This window comes from Lutjanus erythropterus, chromosome 13 (genome assembly GCF_056507025.1).
Source record: "Lutjanus erythropterus isolate fLutEry1 chromosome 13, fLutEry1.hap2, whole genome shotgun sequence".
Lineage (NCBI taxonomy): Eukaryota > Metazoa > Chordata > Actinopteri > Lutjaniformes > Lutjanidae > Lutjanus > Lutjanus erythropterus.
Window position 1 is genome coordinate 31,007,093 of NC_139329.1, and position 15,577 is coordinate 31,022,669.

The window sequence follows — 15,577 nt, forward strand, 5'->3', positions numbered from 1 at the left end:
GCTGATGTGTCTGGGTCAGTAGCCCCTGGCTCTTCATTTCACAGGCAGATTGATGGACGTGCCTGGAATAGGCAATAGATCTGCATGATGAATTTAAAATGGTGTCTATTCTAAGAACCTCTCGGATAGATTCACTTTCCTCGCAGAGAAATTACAAAGTGAGTTGTGAGCAGGGAAGACAGTTTCTGTATTTTAAGAAACGATGATGCCCTCTCCAGTTTGACAAGTTAAAAACCCAAATTTGAGAAATGTTGGGTTGTGTGATTTTTAAAAACATCTCAACCTATATTCAGTTGAATACAGTACAAAGACAAGATATTTGATATTCAAACTGTTAACTTTTTGTAAATATTTACACATTCTGAATTTGATGCCTGCAACATTTTCCAAAAAATTGGGACGGGCATGTCAACACTTGGGAACTGAGAACACAAATAGTGGAAGTTTTCAAAGTGAAATTGTTTCAACAGTCCAGGGTCACTGTTGTAGTATTTTGCACTCTGTAATGTGCCACAGGTCTGGACTGCAGACTATGAAGCAACACTGTTGTAACAAATGCACAGTGTGTCTTAGGATTGCCTTGCTGAAATAAGCAGGAGTGTCTGAAGAAGACATTTGGATGGCAGCATGTTTCTCCATAGCCTGTATACTGTCGTCAGTTCACCACAAGTCAAAAATTATTTGCAAGTAATTGCATTCAGTTTTTATATAAGTTTTACACAGCATCCCGACTTTTTGGGAACATCTAAAGCAAATTTTTTTATGATGTGCAGCCACCAGAAACCCAGCAGAGACGCTAAACGATTTGCATATTAGGAATTTAATGGTTGTACTGCATTTTAAGCTAATGAGCAATAACAGAGTTCCAGACTTTGTTGATTTCATTGGGAAAAGTTATGGTCAAACTGGTCGATCAGTCCAAGCCTTAGGGCACTTTACTCCTACTCAGGTTTGGCTGATATGTGACAGGCTATAAGGAAGGTTTATAAGTTGGCTCTGGTTCATATTTTTAATAGGGAACCTCTGTGATAGAGGCTCATAGTGCTACTTTGTCTACACCCACTTACAGTAGTTTCTTTAAGGGGTTAAGCAAGTGGATATTTTGGGTTTCTGTGTCGGTACAAAAAGCCCAGCACAAAAAAAACATCAGTTTATTTCTCCCATGTAGCGATTATGCATTTGCAGAGAAATGCTCGATGATATCATAGAATGCCTTCAACCACAGCCCTTAGTGAGATAGATGTTTACAACTCTAATATGCAAAACATATTCGGTTTTTAGGGGGAAAGGCTAATGCTGCTACTGCCTGGTTTCACTCCCCCTGAGTATAATGGTGATTGAGGTCTCATTCTCTATCGTCTAACAGGAACTGCCAATGGATTATTCATGTTATTGCTTCCACCACTTGGCCTCCGTAATGTTCAATGGCGATCTAAAGCCCAGGCATAAATTAAAACAGTCGGAGGCAAATGGCCCAACACAGAGTAAAAAGGGTCACAAAGTAAGGATTATGCAATATTAGGCAGTGCAAAGTCATCAACATGCTCTTTACTTGAAGAGAGTGTGGTGCTTACATCATCAACAGCTACGCTCAGAGGCCGTTTAGTGTTTGAAGATGACAGGATGTGTTTTTCAGAGTACTGAGTCCATTACATCTGGGAGCCGATGTAAAAATGATGTGAACTCACTAAAATGATGCATACACCATTTCCCACTCATAAAGTACAATTTAGTGGAATGTCCACTGAGAATGTGTGTGCAGACCATACACACAGTTTCCCTCAAGGCCGATTACGCGCTAAACATGTACAGCTGGTATGTAAACTTGAAATAACTTATTTCGTTTACCACTTGAGGGCAATGGAAACAAGTTTTCAACACTGACATATCATCACCTTTCAAGTTGATGTGGCAAACTTTGCATTTTGTCATTCATCTTGAGTCGTGTTTCTGTGGATGTCCAATATTCACTCATTTTTAACTCTGTTTTTGGTCTCTACCAACTCCTGAGGGAAATATCTGGCTAGCTGCTAATTGTATCTGCTTGCTGCGGCCATAATTAAAATATGAAAATGATTATGACATTTTGATGTGATATACTTAAAAATAACACAACTAAGTAGTGTAGAAGGCATTGAAGCTAGGAAATAATAGACTATAGACAATTTAAAAATAACTGAAATGTGCAATGTCCAGAGTAATAATCATTAAATACAGCCACAAGCGGCAGTGAATGGGCGCTGAGCAGATTATAAATATTTGAATGCTTGTAAGAAACAAGCATTTATGAGAAACACAACTGTTTTCTTTTATAGAAATACTGAACTTTTCACTTTTTACTTACTTTCTTTGCTTTTTAATTGTTGAGGGTTCCTGCAGGACCAGTAGCTTCTCCTCATTTTCCTCATTATCCTAAATGTCCCTGTTTCTAAAAATGATTTGTCTGTCAAGTCAGTTTGAAGCGTTTAATAATCTAGTCATCTGCTCAAAGCTGCATTGTTAATTGTTTGTCCTGACCTGATGAATTTAAGTGAAATATTCACTCTCCCTTCAGCTCACTTTTGGTTTCCACCAACCCCTGAGAAGACAGCTGGATCTTTAGGAGTCACTGCTGATGCTGGACAGGTAAGGTAGAGTGGGTTTATTAGTCATGTTACTGGAAACGGCTGCTTACTGGGATTAATAAAAGTGTCTCCGAAGCAACTATTAAATTCAATGAAGAGAGATCAATTGAAAGTGCTTTAATGATTAGAGTCAGTGGATGTGAAGCATCCTTAAGAGTTGGCGCATGAGGGTAGAAGTCAGGACAGAATCCCTCAGAGTCTTCAGGCTTGTGGTGTTGGCGTGAAGCCGGCGGGAGGAAGACTGAACCTCCCAGGCGAATCTTGTGAAACATCCTGGAGCTAACTTTGGTGATTTGAAGGTGTTAGATTGAACAAGAAATGACCTGAAAGACAGAATTAAAGTATGGCTTTTATATTTGAACATCCAAGGACTGATGGGCATGAGGGAAGAAAGTAAATATCTCATTGGTAGGTGGTGTCAGAATTTATGCATGAAAAGGACTTTGGCAGTGTGGGTAAACAGAAGTGACAAAGTAGATAGACGGGCTGCGTCTCGCCTCGAAGTCAGTGGGTTTTCTGTAAAATCTTTTTGGTGAGCTGCCTGAAATAAGGTCTACGGTTAACACAGGCTTAACAGACAATATGATAAATATGATAAAATACCATAGGATGTCAGTAAATACCCCACTTAGTTTTTACATGTCTTAAAAAAGCAGTTGCTAACAAGTGGCTAAATGAGACTACAGAGACTGTCAGGGACATTAAACGCCAAATACTAGTCACCTAGTGGTAGTGATGTTGAGTTAGGCTTCAAAATTGTATCCTTGTATCCTTGTAAAAACATATAAGTGGTGTTTGTTTGTGAAGACTGGCAGACAAAAATACATCATCTCTTCAGCCTAACTTGCCAAAAGTCCGCTCATGCCCAGGACAGGATGATCTCCAAAGGCCCGTCCTTAACAATTAGTCTATCAAGTTTTCATAAATATGTATTTTGAGAAGATTGTTTAAAGGTTGGAGAGCCCTTTTTGTGCCTTCCCTTGACCCAGGGCCCAGGAGAACAGACTTTGTGTTCCCTCCATGTTGAAGGCCCCTACATGCAGCACTCTGGTGGGAAGCAAAAGAAGAAATACACCTGTTGACTAATAAAATTAAAACACGAGTTAATGATCTTTGTTATAAAACTAACATAACTGTACATGCCTTAAAACCAAAATAATGAGCTAAAAGAGGCTTAAAAGCCCCATGGAGCGGTGGAGTTAGGTGATGATTCCCTGTGTTTTCAGATTTATAAGGCAGGCTTTATATATGCAGTGTAGCTTGACATGTTTTGAGGGCTGCCAGCGAGACAATAAGGATGAAATAAAAGGGCTGTTGAGACAGAAGTTTTACTTAACAAGGGTACTTCCAAAGAATGACTGATCTTCAGTCTGCTCATTTTGCAAGACAACACCTCTGAGTGAGGGTGAGACTCTAGTTAGTCAAGACATGAACCTGACAGTGAGTCATGTTTCCTGTCAGTTTGATAAACCGAACGAAGTGGCAAACCAAAGCGGGGATGAGAGGAAAGAGCGAAGTTTATCACAGTTGAATGGACCAGGTAGAAAATCGGTTTCCCCCCTGTGCATCTGTTTCTCTGCTCCCTACCTTTCCTGCTGCAGAGGGATATCATTTAACTAGTGAACATTTTGATCAATAATACATTTGGCAGCACTGCTGAGACAGGTATAATTGTGCTGATATGTCAGGGTTTAAAACAATTAATGTAATTTACCGTTGAACATTAGCTATGCATGGATCACTCAGTATCATGCTGAGAAGTGAATTTGCCACTGTAAGCAGAACAAGATGAGAAATATGCATATGGAAATAAAATGAAATCACTAGTTCAGTGCCTGAAGTGAGGAAGCATGGCACTTTACAGTCACTGATAGACTTCTTCCTAATTTCAGCTAAGCTTTGCCAGAACAAGATAAAGAGTTTATAGCCTCACTAGTGGCTCTGTGAGGCTGTACCTTGGCACAGCAGGGCTTTGAGTAAGAATGATAAAATACTCAAAATGACAATGTTAACATTAACATTCAATATTTTCAAGTTCACCAACTTTGTAGGCAGTAACTTAGTAGCCTGTAAGTGCTAAATTTGCTAATTAGCACTAAAACCAAAGTACAGCTGAGGTAGATGGAGATATCATTAGTTTTGTATTAGCCATAACCAAAGGTATTGGATAAATGCATCTGAAATTCCATACTAACATGCTAATTAGTAAGATAAAACAGCATGTGAGATTTTTTTTTAGTGCGAAATCTCAGTATGAAACCAATAGCACACACTATGCATACTGTCTCTGTAGAAATATTACACTATGCAAGCACTGGATACTTAAATTACTACTACTAAATTACTTTGTTGTTGGCAAATATACCTTGGTTACATGGTCTCCAACTGACAAGACAACTCTCGGGAAGTGATGTGATACACACTGAGTTGTGTGTCCAAAAGAGAAAGTCAGGAGATTACCAAAGTGATTAGAATTCATCATGAGGGGCATGTGAATGTCATGTTGTCAGGGCAACCCATCCAATAGCTCCCCATCCATCCAGCCATCCATCCATTTTCCATTTCCCCTTACCTGGGGTTGGGTCATGGTGGCAGGGTATTTCAGACATCCTTCTCCCCAGCATTGCTTTCAAGCTCCTCCTGGGGGATCCCAAGGTGTTACCAGGCCAGATGAGATATCTAGTCCCTCCAGCAAGTTCTGGGTCTACCCTGGGGCCTCCTTCCAGTTGGATGTGCCCATAAAACTTCCAGAGGAAGGTGTCCAGGAGGCATCCTCATCAGATACCCGAACCTCTTCAGCTGGGTGCTTTTGACACAAAGAAGCAGCGGTTCTACTATGACCTCCCTCCGCATGTCTGAGCTCCTTACTCTATCTCTTAGCGTTGTGGCAAAAAGACCTCGAAAATGGGCCAAAATAATCTAGGCTCAGTGCTACAACATTTATCAAAGACTCTGGAAAAAAAACCCTCTGTCTTTGAAGGTCCTGTTGAGTCAGACATGATGACAAAAAGAAAGCTCACTGAAGAGGAACAAAGGCAGTTGCAAGAGAGTTCATTCGCATCAAGACAGCAACACCGATAAACTTGAGTCAATCCTGGGATCAGACTGATGAAAGAGACTTAATTCACCTTTTTTTAATACTATTTGGAGACTCTGATGAGTCCCTTCCCCCTTCTAACATTTCAGCTGGCACCCAAAATATACCTGTGTATGATTCTCTGATGTTCTAGGTACTTTCCACGTTCCATGTACATGTGCCTGCACACTCTTAGATGACTTCATCCCAGCACCCAACCATGTTTGGCCTTATCCAGCCATATTCACCATAGTCACTTGTTAACAAGACCCTAAGATAGGCTTTTTAACTCACTCCCAAACCAAGGGATATTGAATGTTGCCATTTCAACCTAAATTTGGGAACCATCAACATCATAAATGACGAAAGTCAATCCACCTACTTGCTGCTGAAATATTTAAGTCTAGACCATATAATTGGTAGACTGACTGACCACCAGACTGACTTTGCCATCACTAGAGCCATGCAGCTACTTAGCTAAAAAGGTTATTCCTGGTGCAACCTTTCTAAACTCAAAATTCAAATGCCATTCTAGTAAATTAGTATTTGCATTCACTACTCAAAGAGGAGAGGTGGGCCAGATTAATGACACATCGCCTTGCAGCCACACCATGCGGATCAGTGTTTCAACAAATAATCCATACCCCGGCAACCCGAGGGTGGTGTCTCCTCCTCTCCAGCTCAACAGCCATAAACAACAGCTCAAAGAGCTTCCACACTGACCCCAAGGGCTCTTGCTTCTGCTGCCATCGCATGTATGATAGCATGGCATGTTTTATAGATGCATAACATTCAAACACAAAAATAAGTATGTTATTACTCAGTCTCACTCTTATGCTGGCATTTTATGGCTCAGTTGGAGCAAATGTCATTGAGATTGAGCATTCAAAATGCACAAGTAATACCATCTGTATTACCCCTCATAAAAGAGGGTATCAATCACTTCAACTGACCTTTTTTTCCCTGATAAAGTGTCTCATCAATGAAGCACATCCCAGTGCCTGAGGGCTTGAGGACTAGTGGTTGAAATCAATGCCATGCAAAGTATTGTTAGTGAACAATATGCCACATGATTCAATACTCTGCACTTTCTTGATTGCGTTGTAGACACCACTGACAAGCAGCATTAATGGAGCAAGCGTGTGATTCATGGTAACTGATTGACTGCACGGACTATTATGGGCATTCACTTTCATGCACCAGCATGACAGCAGCATCAGTGGCCATAAATTGTCTGTGGCTTGGCCAAATGCCAAGAATGTGTTGGTGTTGTCTGTTCGCATGCAAATGAATGTCTGTGTGTTTGACTGTTGACTTTTGGGAGATGTGCCAAAGACACTCTTAGAAATAAAGGTTCCAGAAGGGTTTTTCCTGAGTGGCTGAGGTTCTACTCAGGACTATCTGCTTCAGAAAAAACCTTGTTTGAAGAAATGTTTCACTGGGGGTTCTTTGTACCATAATTTAAAAGGGTTCTCAGTGAGACACCCTGGTTGGTTTCTAGATTAACTTGGAATGTTCTCAGTAGAACACTGTGAGTGGGTTCTAAATAAAACGCAAACAAAAAGAATTTTGGGAGAACGCCCTGTGTAGGTTCTTGTTACCACTTAGAAAGTGGAAAGCTTTCTGGATAGAACCCCCACAGAGGGTTCTGGGCGGAGCCATTGCACTATACAAGGGGTTCTGGGGGAAACCATTCACAGATGGTTAGGTATAACCCTTTTATGTTGGGTTCTAGGTAGCGCTCTCTGAAAGGGCTCTAAGTGAATCCTCTATGAAAGGTTCTTCCATGAACCAAAAAGTGTTCTCTCTCTATGGGGACAAGCTGAAGAACCCATTATGGTTCTGGTTAGCATCTTTATTTCTTTTTCATTTTACTGAAGTTCTCTTGGACCTACTGTGGTTTCTATGACTTTCTATGACCACACTGACTTCAGTTTTACTGTTTGTCATTTCCTGTTTTGACCCACGTTGGTTTAATTGCTTAATAATTACAGCAAACTTTGTCCTGCGCTGTTGTTTTTCATATCTGTTGTCTTTCCCCTTCATCTTTTCAGTCCCCTGAGTCCTCGACCTCATATGCTGTAGGTCATTTAATTGTCTTCCTCGTGCACCTCTCCTTCACTGGCATTTCCTAATGAATCCATCGCCTTTAGGCCCACACACACAGGCTGCTTCATTGACTATTGGAGCAGCTCGACCTGTGTGTGGAACCTTTAATTGTTTTTCCCAGAGTCTGACAGGCGAAGACACATGATGGATTTGCCACAACATTCATCTCTGACACGGAAAAGGACAATCCCTGTATATTTTGAAAAACATCCTTGGTCAAATGAGAACTTCTGCAGAATGCGGCTCAGTCAGTGCAAACACAAACATCTTTTTTAATGGGGAGATTTCTAAGCTTGGAGAAGTGTCTCTCATTTGGAGTTGAAAGTACATTCAGAGGAAATCCCCGGGGCTAAATGGGCTGTTCCACAAACTCCACAATTTGCCACAAATCTCTCTCCACCTCATGAACTGTTGGCTGTGATGGAAGTGTTAAATGAGCTGAGGTTTCTGGAAAAACGTAGACATGCCCCTCATGTGAAACCTATTATAAAAAACTAATCTCAAACTAATTTAGCATTCTATTTCTTGCACTCTAAGGCATTTGTAACACTGAAATAGATTAATCAGACACATTACAGCAACAATGCAATTTAAGGTCACCAAGCTGCAAAATGCATAATGAGCTGCATGGTTTCAGCTAAGGAATATAGCACAAATTGCTCCGAGAAAGCCATTTTTCAGACACCCTTGTTATTTTCAAGGGCACTTTGACCACCAAAACACAGAGATGGTTCCTCATCAAAGCTCCTGTAAGTCATTATCATTATTTATGCATGCTTGGAGGAATGGAGGGCCTAATTCTTCAGTGATATGACTGATAGTAGGCGAGTGTAGATTACATGAAGATTTGATGGGATATTTCTCAAGAAAAGCTCATTCTGACTGAAGCAGATGTCACGTTTGTAGGGCTGACTATATCAAATTGAAAGTCGATTCCTCACCTCTTGACTTGGATTGTGAGTTTTTACAGCAGTGTGTTCTGCTGTGTTCTCATCCCATAAACAAGTAGAATTATTATTACATCCAGAGATAATTCTGTGGTCCATCAGAGTCGCATTCAGAGGGAAAAAAATGAAAATGTTCCCCCGTGGGCTAAAACAACCAATCCCACAAAAAAAAAAGAGTTTTGTTCTGTGAAGTATTGGATTATTTTACTTCTTTGGGCCTTGAACAGTTGAAATGAAACCGTCTTAGAAGTTTATGGGGGAAATGACTCTGGTCTCAAGGAAAAAGATTAGAAGTCCCTGGTTTAATCTTCAGCATTTAATTGGAATTTTTAAAGGGCCAGTGTGTAAGATTTAGGAGGCTCTGTTGGCATAATACGGCAGGACTGGAATATGATATTCTTTCGTATGTATTCATTAATGTATAATAACCTAAAAATAAGAATTGTTATGTTTTATTTACCTTAAAATGAGCCCTCCATATCTACAGAGGGCCTCTTCCATGTAGGCTGCCATGATGAAACACCATGTTTCTACAGTAAAACAGAGCAGGCAAATCAAATACAAAGCAAAATGACTGAAAAAATGGAGCCCAGCACAGAGCAGTAGGCCACATAACCAAGCTAAGATGTCATCTTGCTGTGTTGTTGGATGCCAGAATTGAAATAGTAATGGTTCCCAGTTGAAGTTTCACCACATACCAGCTGCCAGTGTTAGTCACAAAAAAGACAATTACGGTTAAACGTGATAAGACCAGAGCTGGGAGACGTGTGCGAGCCTGACAAAATAAACAAAAGGAACTCACAAAATGTCAAGAAGGAAATATTCTCAAGCCTATTTTTCTCACTGAACAGAAAAATGCAATCACCCTCACCTTCTCAATTCAAGTTATTTCTTTTACCAAACTAAGACAAGCTTTAATTGGCTCACTATCTCTGCAAAACACACATCATTTAAACAGGCAAAATGCACCAAAACCATTTTGGTCAGTCTTTTCGCTGTTAAAACAGTCACCAACTCTGGTTTGGTCAAAATGAATCCTCAATTCATCATGTTACATGTAAAAACTGTCTGGTTCTACTGGTTGTTTTACTCTGACTTCTCTTCCCAGCTCTTGACCCTAGCCAACAACAGCATCCTGAGCTGGAGCAGCGCCTGTCACTCTGCATTAAATAAGCTAAATAAAATGAAAAATATCACGGATCAGACTTGCGGTCTTGGCGAGTGAGTGGCCATACATATTCAGAAAATCTCAGATTTCCTTTTGCCTTTGTTAAGAAACAAGCCAAGAAAACTTGATAGCTAGTGTCATGATGTTTTCCAACAGAAATGGGGTTATATAAAGGAGAAAACGTTTTCAACACGTGGTTAAAGCTGTGAAATAGTTGCAATTTGGGTAGGTTTAGGCAACAAAGTGTGTTACATGATGTATGTCACCTGACTTCACTGAAGCAACTCACAAAATGAAAGCCACATGAAGTCACGTGACACACATTATATTATGCACCTTAACATTTTTCATTGGGTTTTGGATTCACACGGGACGTGAACCCCGGTCTCCTGGGCGAAAGTCCTCTGTTCGTTTAATACTATATTTCATTGAAGTTACTTGAAAGCCTGGTACATAAGCGGCTAACAGGTACCGTGCACATCTGTATGAGTCGCAGAGGGGCATGACAACACACCAGTATTTGAAGAGGCTGGGTATTCAGTTCGTTGCACTCTACAACCTCACCACTAGATGGCACTAAATCCCACACACTGGTCTTTTAAACTTATGTTTCTTTGTGTAAAATCTACATTAGAAAAGTATCAATAACTATATGAAATAAATTAAGAGGAGAAAAAGTTTTGAAGGGAAGTAAAACTACTAGTAAATGTACTTTTCTCCGCTGCCATAATCTCAGAATCACAGGTGAGAGTTCTGTTATCTGTTAGGATTCAACCATTCTTACATTACAGTTTTTCAGCCAGTGTCTGAACTCGACTGGCTCCCTCTGTAAATTGCGACTTGATAATAAAACTGCTTTGTGTCCATAAAACATCAAATCAACAATAATATTAAGAGTGAAACATTAGTTTCACATAGAAGCAGCCATTACAGCAACGTCAGAGGGGTTTAAAATGAAGCAGACATTACTGCGTGAGGGAAATTAACAGGAAGAGAGAAAGTGCCTTTATTTAAAAAGATGTCCATCATGACAAGAGAATAACCAGATTTCAATTAAAGGGGAAAATCTTTATTGTCATGGGACCTAGAGTGAGTCACTGGTATGTGCCTTAAGGGTCTGACTTCACTCTATTTCATTATCTCCCTCCTGCATGCATGGATTTCCTTTTACCTTTGCCTAGCAGCCATTCATTCAATATTCTACCTATAAAGGTGTTCAAGAGGAATCAATTGAAAGGCTGTGATGTGGAGTCAATTCTAAATTTATATATAGAGTGAAACATTTATACTCTGAGTTTTTTGTAAATTGATTACATTTGTAGCATTACCTTTATGTAAATAATTAAAAATGAAATGAATGTCAGTTACTTTTAATTAGAACATCACCCAAGAGAATCAAACCTGGAATATTGATGAGTCACTATTTGACCAACGAGTTATGATCAATTATTTGTGCTCCTGGACATGTGGGATGAAGCAAGATACAGTCCATTCAGAAGTGTATGCAGAGTGCAGCCGACATTTGACATTTCTAATAAAGATTGGATTTGTTTTGCAGAACGGTTGCAACTTTATATAGCATGTGAATGACAATTTAATAAGAAGATTAAGTTCTAATCCTGTTTGCAGATCACCGAGTCCTACTGTGTGACATTGGAGGATAATCCAGGACGCTTCTCAAATGATTATCTTACCAACACGCAAAGGGTGATTATATTAATCCTTCATGCCATTATTGTGGCTGAGAATATATATTTAGGTGTTTAAATATTAACTCAAATACTGACAGAGTACCTCATACAATACATGTCAGGCTAAACGGCCACAGGACCAAAAAGCAGCAGCGCTCACTGAGCACATAATCCTAATTGATGACAAGTTGTCAGTTGTATAGCAAAGACATCTCAAACAATGTCAACCTTGCATTAAAAGTTACATAATAGATGGCCGTAAACATTCATAAAGACTACTTTGGGGTTATGACGGTTATGACAGACTTACACCCCTTCATATAAAATGCTTCCAGAAATTGTCTGTTTCCACTGCAGATCACGAGACTCACTGCAAATCTCTAATTCGAGACGACACCAAATCACCAGGACTCAGAGTTGTGTTTCACCAAGAAACTCGGAAGAGAGAAACTGGTTAACATTATTCAAAAAATGCAGGATTCTGGAAATCTGAGGGTCGACGTGTTGACAGCTGCTTTCTTGCACGTTTCACACTGACGGCTCTGTGGCAGCAAAACCAATTCTATTGGTAAGACCTTTCTTATGATCCCTCCCGTGTAATTATCCTCCTGTCCTGAGCAGGCTACAGACGGATTGAAATTTCAATGTGACCTCAGTTTATATCGCTGAGATTTAGGATGAAAACCTCAGAACCATTTTTTATTCATACACTGGCTTAGAAGCTTGGGTGTCTATGTGCTGCATCATTTTCAAACGATATTGTGCCGTCAATAAGAAAATTAATATGTTTTGACAAATTTATGAAGACCTGCTCAGTGAAATATGCTTCTGTGCAGTAAAATCAGCAAAGTTTTCAGTGAGTTTGGCCCAGCTGTTATAGTTGTGTGGTGGTTTGTTTGTGTAAAGCTGATTAGAGCGCACACAGACATTTAGCTACATTCAGTATTATGAGCCCGGGCAGCTGCTGTTGTTTACTCTGAGATGAGGAGTAAACACCTGATCTCCCCGGCTTGTAAATATTGTTTAAGAACCTGCAAAAGATCCTTGTTTAGCCACATGATCAGTCTCATAACAAACCTGAAATGGATACGATCAGGAGTGCGGCTGAAAAATACTCCTCATTCTCCAGTTCTAATTATAAGGGGAAACCTGACTGGGCCTTTATAATAAATCAGATGCAAATTCATTGAAATTCAGATTAAAGATGTAGACATCACCTTCCAGGTGTCAGCCTGGACGGGGCCTGTCATGCATTATGAAATGATGGCACTCTCGCTGATTATGTGTCATAATAGCGGCGTTTTCTGTAATGCTTTCTGCCGCAGTCTCTTCTGCTCTGCTTTCTAATGAACAGCACTTTTGAGCACCAGAGCAGAAAGTCATAAAAGCATCATTTGGCTTCATGCTACCACTTTGAACAACCTTTCATGCCACTGCACTTTCCCTTAATTTCATTAGAAAATGTGTAAATGCAAGAAGATGGGGAAATAGAGCAACTCAGCAGGACCATCTACTTAACATCTTCATTCTTTTGATCAAATTAATATCAGCATGGACCCTCCTCAGCCACAGATACGGGTCTAAATCACCGTTCGGTTCGTCCAAATTCCTAATTCGATTAACATTTTGGGGAGATGCCTGCTCCTAATCATAATTATATGGTCTGGCATTTATATGGCTTGTCCACAAAGCGCACTGTCCCATTTAATCTTGCGCAGCACTTGGTGATATTTCCCTGACTCCAGGTGATGGCTGTAATGGTACTCCACACAAGTTAAGAGCAATCATTCAGCTGATATAACACAATTGTTCTTTCCATCAGCTGGGCTAAAGGTGTGAAATGCAGAGAACACACAGCTGAAGCGAAGCCAGCGATAGGCAGAGTTGGACGATAATCAGCTGTGGAGGTTTTATTATTATGTTAAACCTTGTGTGACATATATTTCGCTTTTCATTGCATTTTGATTTCTTACACCTGCATTATTCATGAAACCACAAATGACTGGCCTGAGAACACAATCTTACATAAAGACAGGGGATTTAATCTTGAGCAAACTGAGTTTGGTATAGATTTTACGCTTGGTATTAACTGAAAATGATGAGTGGTAGCTCCTCTTGATGCAGGTAGCATGCATTACTTCTTTTTTTATACGTAGTTTTTATTATTGAAATAGTATAAGCAAACAATATCAAATTTACATGTCATCATTTTGTCACATTATCTTTTCCTCACTCAACTTAACAACGCAGGTTACAGAAAGAACATATTAAATTAGAGAATTATAGTAATACAAAAATAAATAAATAGTGGAGACAGTGATAACCAATGAAAAACAATACAGTGACACAAAAATGGGATGCGTAACTAAATGGCCAGAAAAATAAAGTGGAAAGAAAGGCAAATAAATATGAGATAAAGTTTACAAAAATAGGTAAAATTAAAGATATAAGTAAAAAAAAAAAGTTGAGAAAAATCCCAGATTTAAAGGGATAGTTTGTAGGATTTGGCGGTCAGCACACTCAAAGTTTGAAGAAGCACAGAAGCTCAGCAATGTACTCCTGTGGACAGGAGTGGCAGCAAAACATATTTAAGTCAGTTAAAGGTCCAGTGTGTTAAATTTATGGAAATCTATTGGTGTATAGTCACCTGAAAATAGCATTGTAGTGCTTTCATTACCAGAATGAGTCTTTCATGTATGTGTTATGTAACAGCAGTTTACTGTCAGAAAAAGCTGTCTGACAGCAAAGTAAGGCAGTGAAAATATTATGTAGCATGCACTTAAATTGGAATCGCAAGAGAGAGGCTCCACTGGCACCCTGAAGATGGCCAGTAACGGGCAACGCTGCAGACTCTTATTCAACAACACCAAGAATAAATCGAAAAATCAAAAAACAATATGTCTAACCTGCGGGCAAGACCAGAACATATGTGAGAGGTCCGCCTGAAGACGGCTCAGGATCAGTCTAAATTTCATGCAGTTTAGATTTACTGAAGTGGGCTCTGTACACTACTTTTAGCTGAATCAAACTGAGTTGAGCACAGGAGGATGAAGAATTCACCCTGTCTAATGCCAATAACTGCATTCCCTCGACTATATATACCTCCAGCTGTGCCCCTCTGTCCACTCACTTTGTGCAATTTTGTTCTGGAGGAAAAGAGGATCCACAAATTGTAAAACCTCTCTTCTACCCATGTTGCCCTCTGGGAATTTCCCAATCTCTCCACAATGACTAAAAGCTCTAATCCCTTTTACTTAAAACACCATTGTTCCTGTCTGTGTTGTGACAGTGTTGCTTTACAGAAACCACTCCTCTCTTCTCAGTTGTCAGGCTGTGTCATTATTATTCAGGTGTTGGCGTCTCAGGAGAAATCCTCCCATCGGAGGCTGCATCTCCTGTTTTTCCCACATACTCCTCCATTATACAGTGAATACAAATAACAAACACCATATCTCTCTCTCTAGCCACTCTGGCAGTCTGTGACAACAACATGCATGGCTGTTGAATAGAAATCCTCCCTATTATTGTGGAAAGACAGTACCTTGGCAAATCTTTTTCACTGCATCATTGTGGTTACAGTAAGTCATCAGATGGAAGGAGCAATGAGAGTGGGTTATTTCCCAGTTGTGTAAAGCCATTGGCCACATTTACATGCATATTCAAATATGTGATTATAATGTGACAGTCAAGAAAAATATAAACACAACACTTCTGTTTGTGTTCCCATTTTTCAGAAGTTGACATAAAAGATCAAAGACTTTTTTTGTGCACACAAAAGGTCTATTTCTCTTTAACACAACTTTGTTAAAATCTGTTGGTGAGCACTTCTTCTCTGTCAGGGCTACAGATATGCAGATATATATTGGTGGTTGCCTCATGCAGTGCAACACATCTCCTTCACACAGAGTTGATCAGGTTGTTGATTGTTGGCAGGAACCTTTAGTGCTGTGCATTAATTCACT

The 15,577-nt window shown here is 39.8% G+C and overlaps 1 protein-coding gene across 3 annotated transcripts in view; it reads left to right on the forward strand.

Moving 5' to 3' along the window:
* The window catches only part of gxylt1a (glucoside xylosyltransferase 1a), a 98,661-nt gene that overhangs the window by 10,653 nt on the left and 72,431 nt on the right, over positions 1-15,577 (forward strand). For 2 of the 3 annotated variants that reach the window (XR_014771720.1, XR_014771721.1), the window contains exons 8-9: positions 2,555-2,625; positions 11,973-12,183. Coding sequence is in view for 1 of the 3 variants with exons in the window: in XM_084733268.1 (XP_084589394.1) it covers positions 2,555-2,602 (48 nt within the window). In the remaining 2 variants the exon portion in view is untranslated. The remainder of the gene's footprint in view (positions 1-2,554; positions 2,626-11,972; positions 12,184-15,577) is intronic. The other variant, XM_084733268.1, reaches the window with a different exon arrangement.